Source organism: Bison bison, unplaced genomic scaffold (assembly GCF_000754665.1).
Source record: "Bison bison bison isolate TAMUID 2011002044 unplaced genomic scaffold, Bison_UMD1.0 scf7180017847199, whole genome shotgun sequence".
In the NCBI taxonomy this organism is placed as follows: Eukaryota; Metazoa; Chordata; class Mammalia; order Artiodactyla; family Bovidae; genus Bison; species Bison bison.
The window spans coordinates 11,093-28,787 of NW_011477772.1; the positions used below are offsets into that span (position 1 = coordinate 11,093).

General features: G+C 41.4%; 1 protein-coding gene across 1 annotated transcript in view; it reads left to right on the forward strand.

The window, feature by feature from the left end:
- Window positions 1-13,418, forward strand: part of LOC104990157 (multidrug resistance-associated protein 4-like) — a gene marked incomplete at both ends in the record, with an annotated part of 15,407 nt that extends 1,989 nt beyond the window's left edge. The window contains 5 exon segments of the mRNA XM_010842138.1: window positions 5,257-5,481; window positions 9,300-9,380; window positions 10,565-10,728; window positions 11,892-12,017; window positions 13,169-13,418. Of these exon segments, the coding sequence (XP_010840440.1) occupies window positions 5,257-5,481; window positions 9,300-9,380; window positions 10,565-10,728; window positions 11,892-12,017; window positions 13,169-13,418 (846 nt within the window).
- Between the last annotated feature and the right edge of the window lie 4,277 nt (window positions 13,419-17,695).

The following is a 17,695-nucleotide window of genomic DNA, read 5'->3' on the forward strand; positions in this document are numbered from 1 at the left end:
GGGACACGGGTGGCCTGTGAGTGTGTGAGAGCAGGAGGGATGGAAGATGCAGTTGCTGAGAAAGGGGTGTTTTAGGTGGAGAAGATGGTGAGTTGTCATCAGTCCATTGTGTTGGGGGTGAGGTGGGTGGGTCAGGTGGTTTACAGGTGGGCAGTGTTTAGTGGGCAGTGTTACAGGTTGGCTCTTGTTTAAAGGCTGTGTTGTACTGAAGGGCACTGTGGGCAGTGGGCAGCTGGGTAGCTGAAGTTTGCCTCACACATCTGGAGAGACCAGAGAATCTGTCAGCTCACAGGTGACTGGATGGTCCTGGAAGATGGAGTCCTTGATGACAAAGGCGGGTTGGTCATTGTGCCAGAGGGTGGGGATAAGTATGTGGGCAGAGTGCCACCTTTGAGAGGGCACTGACCACCGAGATACTGCAGTGCCTTGAGAAGGACAAGGTAGAGTGTTGATTTCAAAGTTGTCCAGCCCTACTAATGCTTCCTGCTGGGGATCCAGGAAGGCCAGGCCTGGGGGCTGCATAAGGTACAACTGGGTGGTCATGGCAGAAAAGTAGGGGGTAGAGGACCTGGCAGATGTGGGGGCCCATTCTCTGTAGTACTAGAAGTACTAGTAGCAGTAAGAGGGTCTCATACTCAGTAGTAGTGGTGGTGGCCACAGCAGTACTGCTGGTTGGGCAGTAATGACCACAGTGGGCTTCCCAGGTGGCTCAGTGGTAAAGAATCCATCTGCCAATGCAGGAGACCTGGACTGGATCCCTGGGTTGGGAAGATCCCCTGGAGAAGGAAACGGCAACCCAGTCCAGTATTATTGCCGGGAGAATCCCATGGACAGAGGAGCCTGACAGGCTACAGTCCATGTAGGTCTCAAAAGAGTCAGACATGACTTAGCAACTAAATAACAACATTAAGTACTCAAAAATATTATATGTCAGGAACTGCTATGAGCACTTTATGTGTAATATCACTAAATCCTTTGGCTAATTCAGCTAAGTCATAGGTATTATACTACCCTTAGTTTAGAGAAGATTGATTTTTTTTCCTGATTTTTATTTTTCTTTCTGATAGTCAAAAGAATCCTGAAATCCAACACAAATACTCCTTGTCTTAGGTTTGCCCTTTGACATTCTGTTTGGAGAAATTAATAAATGATTTCTCATGACAGAACTAGTAAGGATCTGTTACATTTCAAAGATACTTTTCAGGTGCTGTTTTGAGATTTTAATGAATAAAACTAGTTGCTCAGATGGAATGAACATTAGTTAAATAATTGATTTTATGAAGCAACTTTTCTTTTTGTGATCTTCTGTCTATGTTGCCTTCTGGTCTTTCTATATTAGATAGTGGAAGATCTAAACTCAGCCCAGGATTCTCTAAAATACAAACACATCTCCTCTGTAACCTCCAGCCTTATTTTAATTCCTCTGGTGCACAGAACACCTCATGGATCATCCATGATCCCAAGCCATGAACTGTGACCGTGCACAGCACAGGCAGAGCCTCCCCAGCACTACTGGCAGCACCAGCAGGTGATTTAAGTCCAGTGTGAGGCTTTTAGGGTTAGGATTCAAACTATGAAAATCTCTGTCCTATGGGAATTATGAATGACTAACACTCAGGAACAAGTACAGACTGATGTTGAAGAAGGAGTGCTTGCAGTCATTCCTAATTAGAACACAACAGCCAGCGAGTTCCCAGCACACTGACCCCTGTGTGCACCTCCATGGAGACTGTGGGTTAGGAGATATGTCTCAGAGCCCTCAGGGTGCAGAGGAGGGACCAGAAGCCTATGCCTGAGCCAGAGATAGACCACTTCCCCAGGTCATCAGGGCCTTCTCTCTGAGAGGTGAAGTCTCTGCTTGCTGATATGTGAGTGGGGTGACCTCAGAGAGCCAGAGTGGGTTCACCCAGTCCCTTCCTCTGAGAGGGGAGGAGTGACCGGGGCTTATGTCCTTTCTCTGGGACCCTTAGAAATGGCCTGGTTTTGTCCCATCACTTGGCCTTTGTCCAACTCCACTTTTTCTGGTTGTCTCTGGTCAAGATGGAGGTTGTAGGAAGCACATGTTAACCTGAACCTTCACTTTGGAGATCAACTGATGGACAGGAAGTATATAGAATCTTCTGAGTCCTGAGTGGGCTTTGCCTTAACTGAGGACTCATTCCCTGAGAGTTGTTCTGAGTTTTTGCATTTATTTTCCAACCTTCACCTCCACTCAACCCAGAAGAGTAAGGAGTGGCCGATGGTGGCAAAGATACTGTAGGCCAAAAGCAACAACTGAGGACTACACAGCAAGGGAGTGCAAGAGGGAGCACTGAGCAGAGCAGAAGGGGACCTGCAGAGCACACTTGCTGTGTGCACTGTGCTGGTTCTTGTGTACATAACATTAGCCCTTAGTAATATCTAGAGTGATGACCTTGAGTCATAAATGAGGGTGATGCTTTCTCAACTCATTTTCTTTAAAGCATATGTATCTATGTTTTTATTGTAGCATTTAAATTTATTTTAATTGAAGTATAATTGACTTACAATATTGCATTAATTTCAGGTGTGCAATATAGTGGTTCAATGTTTTTAAACATTATAAAATGTTCATCACTATAAGTCTAGTTACCCTCTGTCACCATACAAAGCTTTTCAAATATTATTGACTGTATTTCCTATGCTGTATTTTATATCCCCATGACTTATTTTATAAGTGGAAGTTTGTTCTCTTAATCTCTCTCACATGTTTCACTCATTACTCTCACTCCCCTCAATCCACTTTCTTTAAGACATCAGGAAAGTAGGTGACTCATTTTTAAAAGAATCCATTCATAATGGTTAAAATTTCTAGCAAGCTGCTTAGAAATGAAACTTTTAATTACTGTCTAGAAAATTACATTACTTTTCTCAAGAGTTATTGTTCTGCCATGATGGTCTCTGAGCAGCAATGAGTTTTCCAAGCCCTTTGTGAAACCAGCCTCTGCCATTATGATAAGGTAGATCTCTTCACAGGACTTTTATGTAATAAAATTAAGCATAACTTACACTTACTTTTTAAATCATGGTTTTAGAGCACTTTGAGGTGTTGTGACTTATTTAGTTTACCAGTATCCCTCCAAGGTAGATCAGGCAAGTATTTTATTAGGCAAAAACCTGGAGGCACAGGAGGGCTTAGGGTTGGTTATGTAACTTGGAGGAGACTGACCTGATTTCTGAAGCACAGTATTCTGATTCCTGGACCAGTGTTCTCTGTGTTCTGTTCTGAGGCTTTCTCCCTGCTAGAGCCTCCACTGAAGGCTCAGAGCCAAGAGTAGGCATTTTTCTGTCAACAGCTCTGTACTCCTCTGTCAATTCCTTTCTGCGGTGGATTTTTTTTTTTTTTTTTTAGTTTGTAGGTTTTAGAGAACATTTTAAAACTACAAAAATAGAATAGGATTGAAGGGTAGCAGAATGTATAACCAGAATATGCCTCTTTAGCATAAAGATTATTTTGACCTGATTATTATTATTATTTTAATGAGAAATAAACACAGGAAAAGTTTTGAAGACAGAGTAGAAGTTAACCCTTCTCTGAGGGACATTTACATTGATAAAGGAAATCTTTTGTAAAGCTATCTTCCTGTCAGTACCAGAAAGAGAAAGATAACTTTAAATCACAAGAGAATCTTGTCAGTGGAGAAATGTTTAAGAAGACTTATATCTCCTTAACAAACCCAACCCTACCCTAATTTAAGCTGCTTTTTCTGTTAACCTCTTATAAGTGCCCCTCCCCACCTCATACCACCTGACCTTTCTTTTGTCTTTAGCTGAAGATAGTATTTAAGGTAGTTACTTGGGTCATCTCAGGGAGTTAGTTTTCCTGGGTATCTCCCATGTATACAGGCGGAATTGTTGTTGTTCAGTCGCTCAGTTGTGTCCAACTCTTTGTGTCCCCATAGACTGCAGCATGCCAGGCCTCTCTGTCCTTCCCTATCTCCCAGAGTTTGCTCAAACTCTTGTTCATCCATTGAATCAGTGATACCATCCAACCATCTCATCCTCTGTTGGCCCCTTCTCCATCTGGCCTCAATCTTTCCTAGAATCAGGGTCTTTTCCTATCAGTCAGTTCTTCGTATCAGGTGGTCAAAATATTGGAGCTTCAGTTTTGGGTCAGTCCTTCAATGAATATTCAGGGTTGATTTCCTTTAGGATTGACTGGTTTGATCTCCTTGCTGTCCAAGGGAATCTCAAGAGTCTTCTCCAGCACTACAGTTTGAAAACATCAAGTAGATTCAAGGAATTAGATCCGGTAGACAGAGTGCCTGAAGAATTATGGACAGATGTTTATAACACTGTACAGGAGGCAGTGACCAGAACCATACCAAAGGAAAAGAAATGCAAGAAGGCAAAACGGTTGTCTAAGGAGGCTTTACAAATAACTGAGAAAAGAGAAAGCGAAAGGAGAAAGGGAAAGATATACCAACTGATTGCATATTTCCAGAGAAGAGCAAAAAGAGATAATAAAACCTTGTTAAGTGAACAGAGGAAGACAACATTTTTTAGCTTGGCTTTTGCCTTGTTTTATTTTTGACTCCAAGGAACATTACAGCTTCTAGTGGGTATATACATATGAACACAGTATCCCCTGGGGCTGAGAGTCTACAAACCTTTCAAGGCTGGTTGTTTTGTGATACTTCAGCAGAAGCCAGGCTCCATTTTCTTCATCTACTGACAAGTAGAAGTTCAGGGTGGGGAAGGTTGAATCCATATTTGTACTGGTCTCAGTTCATAAAGGCTTAAAGCATTTATGAAGGAGATAGCATAAAGGAGAAGGTAAGAGTTTGCCTCCCCTACATGAGTCATCTTGACTTTCTGATAGGCTGAGATGTTGAGAAAATATCGGACGGGGCAGGCTGCCAGCAGGGCTTGTTCACATGAAAGCAAATATCTTACCATCTCCTGCCACCTTTTTCCTTATTCATCTTAGTCAGAGTCACTTAGTAGTTTGCCAAATGCATTCTAAGTGCTTAGTATTTATTGAACATCCACTGTGTTCTAAGCACAATGTACTAAAGCTTTATTGTCTTCGAACATAAGGTTAAAATTACCATCTGCTTGTCTTATAGGTGATAGTAGGTTACCTATAAGTGATAGTGTGTTTTTCTTTTAGATTAGCCATGAATGTAGCATTTTGTCAAAATACCTTTTTACATGCTAATAACAAAAGTAAAGCTTGAGTTAAGAAAAATTGACATGCCTTATATTTCTAATTAAGGCCTTTTTTTTTCCTTTTAGGAAGGCACCAGAGTAATTCAGCCCATATTCTTCAGGAAAATGATTAGTTATGTTCAAAACAAGGATCCCACCAATTCTGCCGCTTTGCACGAAGCCTACGGCTACGCGGCAGGGCTGAGCACCTGCGTGCTCGTGTGGGCCGTTCTGCACCACTTGTGCTTCTACCACATGCAGCGCGTGGGGATAAGGCTGAGAGTAACCCTGTGCCATATGATCTACCGCAAGGTGAGTGTCACTCGGTACTGAAGTGTGTACCTCTCCTGAAGCATCAGAAATATCTGGAGAAAGTTCTCTGTAAATTGGGCTTCCCTGTTGGCTCAGCTGGTAAAGAATCTGTCTGCAATGCGGGAGATCTGGGTTCAATCCCTGGCTTGGGAAGATCCCCTGGACAAGGGAACAGCTACCCACTCCAGTATTCTGGCCTGGAGAATTCCATGGACTGTATAGTGGATGTGGTGGAAAAGAGTTGGACATGACTGAACTGCGTTCACTTTCACTTTCTCTGTAAATTAAATATCTTGTAACTAAGATCATTTACACCTTACAAGAGAAGGTTGCTATTTGAATCGAGCCAAGTTTGTTGTCATTTAAGCACACTTAACCAATAGATAATGAAAAACTTTCTATTGAGATCAGGTCAGGGCTGCTTTTGGTGACTTTCAACCATAGGATGTTGCATAATATCTACTAAATTTGTAACAAAGTCTAATTAAAAATCCTTATATAACTATATTGTTTACTTGAAATTTGCTGAGGGAGTAGATCTCTTTGTTATTTTTAAAACTATTATTGAAGTACAGTTGATTTATTAATACAATATTGCATTTAATTTCTGTACAGCAAGGTGACTCAGTTATACATATATCTATTCTTTTTCATATTCTTTCGATTATGGTTTATCACAGGACATTGAATATAATTCCCTGTGCTATACAGTAAAATCTTGTTGTTTATCCATCCTATGTATACTAGTTTACACCTGCTAATCCCAGACTCCCAGTACTTCCCTCCTCTACCTCTTTCCCCATTGGCACCCACAAGTGTGTTGTATTAATATTTTAGATTCCACAAGTAAGGGATATGATATTTCTCTCTGACTTACTTCACTTACTATGATAATCTCTAGGGCTGTCCATGTTGCTGCACAGGGCACTATTTCATTTTTTTTTATGTATGAATAATAGTTTATTATATACATGTACTACATCTTCTTTATCCATTCATCTGTCAATAGACATTTACACTGCTTCCACATTTTGGCTATTGTGAACAATGCTGCTATGAACATAGGGATGCATATACCTTTTGAACTATAGTTTTTCTGGATATATGCCCAGGAATGGGATTATGGGATCATATGGCAATTCTATTTTTAATTTCTTGAGGAACTTCCAAACTGTTTTCCATAGTGGCTACACCAATTTACATTCCTACTAACAGTATAGAAGGAATCCCTTTTCTGAAGGAGTAGATCCTGAGTGTTCTCACCATACACAGAAAATAGAATAACTGTGTAAGGGATATATTAATTAGTTTTACTACAATAATCATTTCCCAATGTATATTTATATCAAAACATCATGTTGTGCACCTTAAATATATATAATTTTCATAAAAAATATGAAGTCCTCATCAAAAGCTAAAACCAAACAATTTAAATTGAAACTTTTACTTCTTCTACCCAGTTACCACTTACCTAGAGCTTCTTTTCCTTGGGATATTTTTCTTGGCAAGATGCTAGATGTCTTCACCTCACCTTTCCTTTAGAAAAGTCTTGTCAGTCTTGGGGCTGTGTGAACCTGGGAGTCCTTCATGTCACTGTCTATGCTTGACTACAGCACGTGAGCCAGTTTCCTCCTGGGTGACAAGGAAATGGAAGTGGCACCCATACATTCTAGTCTGGGGTCTTCATTCTTGTTCATCCTTATCTTTTTATTTTGTTGTGTCTTCTGCCATTTAGGAGACAAATACTGAGATTTCCCCACACATGAACTAGATGTTTGTATTCTTAGATCATGCTTATCTCCCATAAATAAGTAGGAAATTTCACCAGAACTGTACTGTGAAAATCTTAAGTGAGGTATGAGATGATGCTTCAGTCAGCACTTGGTCTTTGTTGCACAAAGACCAAGTGAGCTTCTGTTTTTCTTCCTCTTCTCACTAACACTTTGGAACATCATCTTCGGAAAATCTGATCTGAACTGGCACGTTTGCTTATTTGAATGTAACTATTTTCCAAAGATATTCATTTACTGGCTTGATTATGCCTAAAAGAGTTGTCCCTGTGTGAAGTTAGAAATTGCAGAGGTTAAACCAAAGATGTAATCTGAAATTCAAGAAATGTGGGAAAGACAAATTTCCTCAGGCCCAGCCTTGCATCTAGAATCCTTCTGAGATGCAGATATAAAACACTCCTTCTGTGCAGGTTACAGGTGGACTGATTCCTTAGGGCAAAGCTGGTGCTGTAGAGCAGCTCTGAAAGGCCCCTCTGAATGTCTGTAGTTCATTCTCTGGCTTACATCCTGATCTCTGATTCTGAGGAGAAATCAGGTTGGGTGTTAGAAATGGGATGGCTGCTAAGTTCATAGTCGTAGTTGGTCTACACTGTGGGTTTCAGACTGGGGCATGTCTCCAGTGGTACATATACCACTTCCTAAAATTTGCCACACCCTCCCCTGAGCCAGCACCATTCTACTTCTTCTCTTTATGAATTTGACTACTCTAGGTGCTTCATATAAATGGAGTCACACAGTATTTGTCATTTTGTGTCTGGTTTTTGTCATATAAGACATGTCTTCAAGGTTCATCCATGTTGTAGTAGGTGTCAGAATTTAATTCCATTTTAAGGCTGAATAATATTCCATTATAGGTCTATACAACATTCTCTGTATTCATTCTTCTATCAATGGACAATCGGGTTGTTTTTACCTTTTGGCTATTGTGAACATTGCTGCTGTGAAAATGGGTGTACAAAATATCTACTTAAGCTTGTGCTTTCAATTCTCTTGGGTACAGTCCCTAAAACGGAATTGCTGTACTATATGCTAATTTTATGATTAACTTTTTGACCCCCATACACTCTCAGCGTGGCTACATTATTTTGCATTCCCACTTGATCACTGACTTTTCTGTTTAACTTGAGAACTAAATGAGATGTTTTTCAGAACTATGACCTTGTTTTTGTGGGGCGGCGGGGGGGGCCGTCAAAGCCTCCAGTTGGTGATTTACTGAAATACTCAAGATGGTCTCTTCAGGTTCCTCAGATCTCTAGGATATTTTAAAGAACTTTTTACCAAATAAAGGGCTTGTACAACACAGACTGTGATTTTTGTCAGTAGACTGGCATTAAGAACACAGGATCCTTATGGAATTAATGTTTTGAATGCTTAATTTCTTTCAGAATTAAACTAAGACCAAAATGTTTAATGTTGTCACACACAGAATTAATGATTTACTCCAGATTTATAGTCTAAGTCCCCTAATTTCTTTCCTTAAGGCAGCCTCTCCACTATCATCTAATTAGCTTCAAATTTACCTTAGTTGGCTCCTAACTCTAAACCTATATCCCTTTATACCTCAGGCAAGTCCAAGTTCACTGAAAAACAGGGTGCATGATTTTGCATGCATGCCTAGTCACTCAGTCATGTCCAACTCTTTGCAACCCTTTGGACTGTAACCTGCCAGGCTTCTTTGTCCATGGTACTTTCCAGACAAGAATACTGGAGTTGGTTGCTACTTCCTCTTCCAGATGATCTTCTTGGTACAAGAACTGAACCCACATCTCCTGTTCTTCCTGCATTGCAAGAGGATTCTCTACCCTCTGAGCCCCTATTCCACCCTTTGCAGTCCTTGTGGGTGGGCTGCCTCCACACTGAGGAGATGAAAGATGAATGAGTGTCCCTAGAGCCCTGCCATCAGGGGCCATCCTGCTCCTCCTGACACCACTCAAGACCCCATGAAAATGTGCTTCGTTTTGTTATATTCTGAGAATGACTTGGTATCATCATAGGAATCCTATTGTCTGTTTCCTTCTTTCATTTCAGGCCCTTCGCTCAGCCATGGGGAAGACCACCACAGGCCAGATAGTCAACCTGCTGTCCAATGATATGAACATGTTTGATCAGGTGAGCTGCCCCAGAGGGATCCTCCTCCATGTCCTGTCCTTCTCACTGGATTCAGCTTACTGGGATGGGTTTGGTGTCAGCCAGGATTCTGTTGAGGACTTAAGACAATGGTTCTTTTTATCCAATGCTTATTTCTTCTCTGTATAATTTAGAAGTAATAATGTGCATTGTCTGGAAGATGAGAGTTTTATTTTCCTAACATTGTCTGCAACATACTCCAATAACAGGCAGCAATGTTCTTGCCCAGCTTGGTTAGGGTCTGAGTGGTCTTCCTGGAGTAGCCCTTCTTGGCACGTGGTGTCACTGTGCCTTGTGGCTAAACTGTCTTCTACCTTCTGACAATTGTGAACATTGCTGCTGTGAAAATGTGTGTACAAATATCTGCTCAAGCTTGGGCTTTCAGTTCTCCTGAGTACGTTCCCCGAAATGGAATTGCTGTGCCATATGCTAATTTTATACTTCCTGTCTTCCTCCTCTTCTGGGTTATAAAGGCCTGGTGGGCGGGGATTGTTCTTTCCTCTGCTCCCTGTTCAGTACCTGCTGCATAGGAAGCCTTTGAGGAATAACTCCAGGGAGATTGTCCCCAGCAAGACACAACCTACTCTCCCCTGACCCACCATGCTATTTTGTTTACACTTATGAATAGGTCATGTTACCCAGGGAGTTGTAGCTGTTGGTCAGATCTGTATCACACTGGACCACTTCTCTGTCAATTTTTAATTCATCAAACATAAACTAAGGCCCCTACTAAGTTTCAGGGATGAATAAGATTTAGGTTTTACCCTGGAAAAGCCATAGCCTGTCAGGGAAGTAAATAGACAAATTACTGGAGAGTATGGTAGGTACCATAATTAGGCTTTCCTGGGGAGTGCTAGAGGAGATAGGGGCTGAATTTAGGGACAGAGAGAGTTTGGGGACACCTTGAGCTCAACTGTGGTATAGACAAAATCAATATCTTCCTTCAGTGCAGCTGGTTGGGTTCTCCTTGGAACCCGTCCTATGCTACCCTGGAATAGCATCATCAGATGGACGCTTGGATTTCTGCTTCAGCAGGTGTAAAACCCACTGAGATCATTTCTGTTTAGACTCCTGTCTGTTCCTTTGGAGGAGATTATTTCTCCACTGTATCCTTAGTGGTGTTGTTTTTATACAATCCTAAGAGGGCTTTGTCTTTCTCTTTTTAGGTGACCATATTCTTCCATTACTTGTGGGTGGGGCCACTGCAGGCTATCGCAGTGACTGCCCTGCTCTGGATGGAAACAGGCATATTGTGTCTTGCAGGGATGTCAGTTCTCATTTTTTTTCTGCTTTTGCAAAACTGCTTCGGGATGTTGTTTTCATCACTCTGGTAAGAGAAATACTGGTTTTAAAAAAGGTAACATATATTTGGTGATATCCACAGTCTGCTCGATGCTGTTATTCAAAAACAAAATGAATGCCTTCTCTGGTCTCTTCTTTGCACAGGTTGCAGACCCTTCAGGCTTAGCCAGCAGAGGTTCCAGCCTTAAGCTGAAGGCTGATGTTGAAGCCAGAAAGGTGACAGCATTAGCTGCTCCTCCTAGTACCATACCTGAATAAATAGAGTGTTTTTAAGCAGAATTTACCCATATCCAGGTTATTTAAACATTATTGAATTGTAATAATCATATAGGCTCAATTTTAGCTGCATATATTTTTGTTATGCTTATTTTGAGTCATTTTTAGTTATGTGTGTTTTTGTTTTGTTTTTAATTCAATGTTCTCATTAAATTATAGGCACCCCAAGAGTAGGGTTGATCCTAATTAATTACATCTTTATAAAACCCCACAGTCTCAGCATTGTATGTGATAGAAAAGTGGCTGGTGATGCAAGGCCTAATGGTGCCAAGTTAGACTTGAAGCAGGCCTTAGAGGGTTGGAAGTGGGTCATTGTCTAGGTTGTCAGGTGATGGAGATGCTGTACTATCTAAAGCTCTGAGTTCTTGTGTGTATGTGTGTGCACATACCTCTGTGTGGTGTATTTCTCTACTTGGAATTTCCTTTCCTGTCTTTGCTGAGGAGAGATGTTTCTTACCCTTCTAGGCCCTATTCTAATGCTGCCAGGTCTCTGAAGATTTTTTGCTCTCCTTTCCTGGTGGAATTAACACCCCCATCTTTTCTGCTCCTCAGAACTTTACTCCCATTTTATTACAATATAGAGAAGTTCTTCCTGTAGATTTGGGTGCCTTTCTGCCTGCTCCCCATTAGCTTCTTGGACAGATGGCTTATATCTGACTCTTTTCAGGTCTTCCTTAGCCAATGCTACAAGTTCTCCAAGTTACTTTTTGAAATGGGCTGAACGGATGGCTTCTTAATTGAAGTCTTTGTCTCCACTTGTACTCTGAGTAGGTCTTGCCTGTGTTGTCAGCAAAAACAGCTGTAGGGAGTCATTTGATTTTTGGTCTCTGCCTGCACCCCCTGCTATTTTTGCTGATAAGGAAAACTAGGCTGTGGTTTTCCACTAAGGTTCATCTCTCACATCTTTCCCCTCAGGAGTATGACCGCTGATCTCACAGTCAACAGGATCAAGGCCAAAAGTGAAGTTAAAGCTGGCATCAGAACAATAAAAATGTATGCTTGGGAAAAGTCATTCGAAGCCCTTATTATCCATCTCAGGAAGTAACTTTTTGTGGTGTTACACCATAACCTTGTACTTTTTCACTTCTTTTTTTATTGAATGAGTTTTAAAAGCTTATTAAGTTTTTATATTAAGGTGAACTGAAATACTATCCACTTCATCCCCTGCAATGTGGCAGTAATTTTAAGTGGAGTAATGGATTGTCATTTTAACCTGCTCTTCCACATACTATCTTCTTAAAGGAAAGAATATATACTACTTACATATAAAGAAATTAAACTCCATATTTCTTAAAACTGCAAATCCCAAATAAGCAATAATTGTAAAATGTTACTATTTATACTGAAACTCTAATTTATTTTGGTGTAGCACAAATGAGGAGATGAATCAAATGAGTGTATCTCTACTGGGCTAAACCATATGAATCAGTTTTCTTCATTCAAAACAGCCATGAAAATACTATTCTTTTGGCTTGGTTTATATTTGTAGACTTAAAAAAAAAATCTAAATTTAACTCTCTGATGAATGTTTATACTCTAGCACAGGGTGCTTAGAATTCTCTGGCTGCTCCCTGTCACCTCTCACTTTGCACTTTTGTGGGGGCCTCTCCCTCTGCTGGGGATACACTCTCAACTTCCTTCTTCTTTGATCTCCACCAAGCCTGATTCCTACTCATCTTCTCAGGTTCCATGTGTCTGTGACTTGCCCTAACTCCACTTATCTGACTTAACACACCTCTGCCCTGAGTTCCCATAGGGGCTGTGCTGACTGCTTCTGTCTATTGTCTTGATGTCTCACAATTTTGGGATTGCCTATTCTCTTCCCCCACAAGTTCATGAGCCCCTGGATGGGATGGACTATTTCTTTCTGTCATCAGTGAGGAGCCTGGCCCAGGATTTGTAGTTACAAACTGTTGAATACATGTTCAAACCCAGTCTGATTGACCCAAAATATTTAAAAGCTTGATTATTAAACCTCCCATTTAGTTGGGAGAGTGGAGTGGTGATGAAAGGTGTGGTCCTGGTGTCAGGCAGACCCCCGAGTATGCACTGTGTAGTGTCTCCATGATATGAGGGATGGTTTATCTTAATCTGTGTTCACTCCCTAGAAAGGTGCCACTCACACAGGGCACTGAATTCATGGATTGATGTTAGTGCCTCTTTTAAAATCTATTTCCTACTCTCTTTTCCAGGAAGGAAATTTCCAAGATTCTGAGAAGTTCCTACCTTAGAGGCATTAATTTGGCATCATTTTTTGCTATCAGAAAAATCATGATTTTTGTCACCTTCATTACCAATGTGCTCCTTGGCATTGTTATCACAGCCAGTCGTGTGTTTGTGGTAGTGATGTTGTTTGAGGTTCTGCAGTTTTCAAGTACCCTCTACCTCTCCATGGCTGCAGACAAGTTGTCAGAGGCCATCGTCAGCATCAGAAGAATCAAGGTTTGGAGACAAATAACATTTTTCTGTTGTAGGTGGATTTTATGCAAAATGACTTCTTTTATTTGGTGTTACTGTGTTCCTGTTAGATGACATTTAGCTTTCTCAGTGCCCAAGCTGGCAGTCTTTTCAAAATGTCATACATATTCCCTTCTCTTCTTAGGTAGAGTACATTACAAATATTATAAGATCCCTGCTGGTTTATGGGCACCAGTAGCAGTGGCACAGACTCTTGAAATGCAGTGATGGCTGCAGGATGATTAAAATGTCTGAAAGCCAGAGCAGCAAACAGATTGCATCTCCCGTGCTGACTGGAACCACTAGGTAGTGACTGCTCTCAGTCCTGGAGTGAATAGGACTCCTCTTGGGACTGAGAGGAAAGGAACTTGCTGAGATCTCCCTACTCCTTGGGCTCAGGAAGAGTAGCCTTAGACTCACTTAGCTCTTTGTATTTAAAACTAGATTCTCTCCTCCATAGACATTTTGCTTATTGATGTCTGAGCTTATTCTTTGGATCTGCTTTATCATCCCTGTCCTTTTCTCACTTACTGTTTAATCCTATCTCTTGCTGGCCTCAATCTTTCCAATTTGTGACCCTCTCCATAATTTACATTACCATACCCATTGTCTCCTTTTCCTAACTAACTGTCTCTCAGTTGCCAGAGGCAGATAATTTACATCACCAGGATAAGGGTCTGGCACATAGTAGGTGTTCAAGTTTTAGTGTGTTTATGAGTAGGTCTAAAATGAAGATAAATTGGCTCTGTGAGCCAGCCTGGGCTTGAGTTTAAGTGTCTCAGCTTTATGAAAAATCTGATTCATTTTGTACCTAATTCTTCACAGTGATGGGTGCCCAGTAACTGATCTGTATGGAAGTTAAATAGCTCTAGGTGTGATTATATTTTATTTTGGTGTCTTTCCATAAAAGCTGAGTTTCGTCAATTTTGGTCCCCTGAGTTTATCATTCCTTCTGACAGGGGTTTCTAGCAACATTATGAACAGATGGTCCATGCAATTCAATAGAATTTCTTTTATGAAGTTTCACATACTGAAAGAGAACATTTGGGAATATCCCTGGACCATTGTAATGTTCTCAGTGCACACGGTGACCTGTCCAGATGAAAGCTTCACATGTGTATTCTGCTGCTGTGATTTTATTGCTGCCCCTGCAGCCATGGTCTTCTATCTCTGCTGCCAGGGCTTGCTGTGTGGTCCAGACACTCTTGAAACCTTTACATGTAGTCTCATTTCCTCCTGACAGCCACTGAATGAGATAAGGATTAATGTCCCCTCTTACAGATAAGGAAACAGGTTCTTGCAACAGGTAAAATAGCTCACCCATCCTCACACAGCATGTAAGTGACAGAACTAGGATTCTTAACCATCATTATACTACCTTCTTGATAGCTTCTGGCTTGTGTCACATCATTTTAAGTGTAGTTTTCATCATCTAGTCTTACTAGGTTACCTGTTCCTTACAGAATCAGCATTTTAAATTTTAAGCTCCCTAGCCTCTCTGTTTCCCTGCTTGTGACCCTCCACTTTGGTGGGGAAGGTGGTTTGTCTCTGTGACCTCCACATTCACCCCCACTTTGGGGTCTTGGCTCACTCTGTTTGGTCCCCTGGGTTACCTTCTCTTCTGTCCTTGATTTAAGCAAATACTGCTGAGCCTCCCACAGTCCCATGACCCTCGCCCAGCACTTTTGTTCATGCTGATCCAGGGCTTCCGTCTAGTGCACGATGAGTCCCACACCACCCAGCCTTGTGTCAGGTGGGGTGATGCTTTCTCCCTGGGAATGTTCTGAGCCCCATGACAGCAGATTGTGTCTGGTGGTTCTTTTGTGTAGTGTCCGGTCCATGCTGGACACATCCTGGGCATTGAATAAACACTGGACTGACTGAAAGTAGAGTTCCAGGAAATAGCTGGGACCCCACAGAGGCCCAGGGTGAGTCAGTCTGCTCTAGAAGCTGGAGAAATGCAGGGGGAGGGAGCAGATTGGAGTTAGGCATTCCTGCAACATCTGGCTTTAGGGAGGGGGCCTCAACTCAGGAGAGCTGGATCTTATCCAGAGTGGTAATAGAAATGAATCCCCCCTCCCTTGTTCTATGTGATCATCTGTGTATCTCAAACCAGTCCAAATGGACTTGATGGACCTGCTGTCTAAAGAGAATAGTGGTCCTCTGCATGGCCTGGTTTTCATGCAGGCTCTTCTGGCCTGTACCTTGGGCTGGGCTCTTGGGTCTTGTAGATAATTAGAAACACTCTGTATTACTTGGTTAACAAAGTTAGTCTGTCTTGCTGGTCATCATGAAATAAGATTAAAACCATAATACTTTTAAAAAATTATTTGCTTTTAATTGATTAATGATTGCTTTACAATATTTGTTTGATTTCTGTCATACATCAGCATGAATTAACCATAGATGTACATATGTCCCTTCCCTCTTGAAACTCCCTTGTGCCTATTCCCATGGGTCTAGGTTATGACAGAGCCCCAGTTTGAGTTCTCTGAGCCATACAGCAAATTTTTATTGGCTATCTACTTACATATGTTAGTGTATATGCTTTCATGCTACTTTCTCCATTTATCTCACTCTCTCCCTTGTCTCCCCAGTCCTTGTCCCTAAGTCTTTCTCTTTGTCTGGGTCTACATTGCTGCTCTGCAAACAGGTTCAACAGTACCATCCTTCTAGATTCCATATATATGCATTAGTATATGATATTGGTTTTTCTCTTTCTGACTGACTTCACTCTGTATAATAGGCTCTAATCTAGGTTCATCCACCTTGTTAGCACTGACTCAAATGTGTTCCTGTTTATGGCTGAGTAGTATTCCATGGTATATATGTACTAAGCTTCTTTATCCATTCATCTGTTGATGGATACCTAGGTTGCTTCCATGTTCTAGCTATTGTAAATAGTGATGCAATGAACATTGGGGTACATGTGTCTTTTTGAGTTTTGGTTTATTCAGGGTATATGCCTACAAGTGGTATTTCTGAGTCATATGGTATAAAACCACAAGCCTTTATGATAAAATACATCTCTAGTTTGAAGATGATCTTGAGACAGAATTCCTTCTTTGGAGCTGGTCAGTCTTTTTTATCTTAAAGCCTTTGATTGATTAGATGAGGCCCACTCACATTATAGAGGATCATCTGCTTTACTCAGAGTCTACTGACTTAAATGTTGATTTCATCTAAAAATACTTTCACTGTAATATGTGATTCAGCAAGTGTCTGGGGACTGTGATTCAGCCAAATTGACATAAAATTAACCATCACACCTTCTTGAATCCCCAACTCTTACTTTGAGCTACTGGATGTGACTTTGTCCTCACTAAGCCATATATTTATGGATTTCTTTCCCTCCCTGAACTCCAGACTTATATAAAGGGCAGATACAATGCCTTGTTCATCTTTGTACTTCTCATGGAGAGCAGATGCTCAGAAAATGTGCAGTTGAAGGGACCTTCCAGTTCTAACATGTCTCAGTTCAGTTCAGTTCAGTCACTTAGTCATGTCTGACTCTTTGCAGCCCCATGAATCACAGCATGCCAGGCCTCCCTGTCCATCACCAACTCCCGGAGTTCACTCAGACTCACGTCCATCGAGTCAATGATGCCATCCAGCCATCTCATCCTCTGTTGTCCCCTTCTCCTCTTGCCCCCAATCCCTCCCAGCATCAGAGTCTTTTCCAATGAGTCAACTCTTTGCATGAGGTGGCCAAAGTACTGGAGTTTCAGCTTTAGCATCGTTCCTTCCAAAGAAATCCCAGGGCTGATCTCCTTCAGAATGGAGAGTCCAAAGGACTCTTCTCCAACACCACAGTTCAAAAGCATCAATTCTTCAGTGCTCAGTCTTCTTCACAGTCCAACTCTCACATCCATACATGACCACAGGAAAAACCATAGCCTTGACTAGACAGACCTTTGTTGGCAAAGTAATGTCTCTGCTTTTGATTATGCTATCTAGGTTGGTCATAACTTTCCTTCCAAGCAGTAAGCGTCTTTTAATTTCATGGCTGCAGTCACCATCTGCAGTGATTTTGGAGCCCAGAAAAATAAAGTCTGACACTGTTTCCACTGTTTCCCCATCTATTTCTCATGAAGTGATGGGACCAGATGCCATGATCTTCATTTTCTGAATGTTGAGCTTTAAGCCAACTTTTTCACTCTCCACTTTCACCTTCATCAAGAGGCTTTTGAGTTCCTCTTCACTTTCTGCCATAAGGGTGGTGTCATCTGCGTATCTGAGGTTATTGATATTTCTCCCATAAA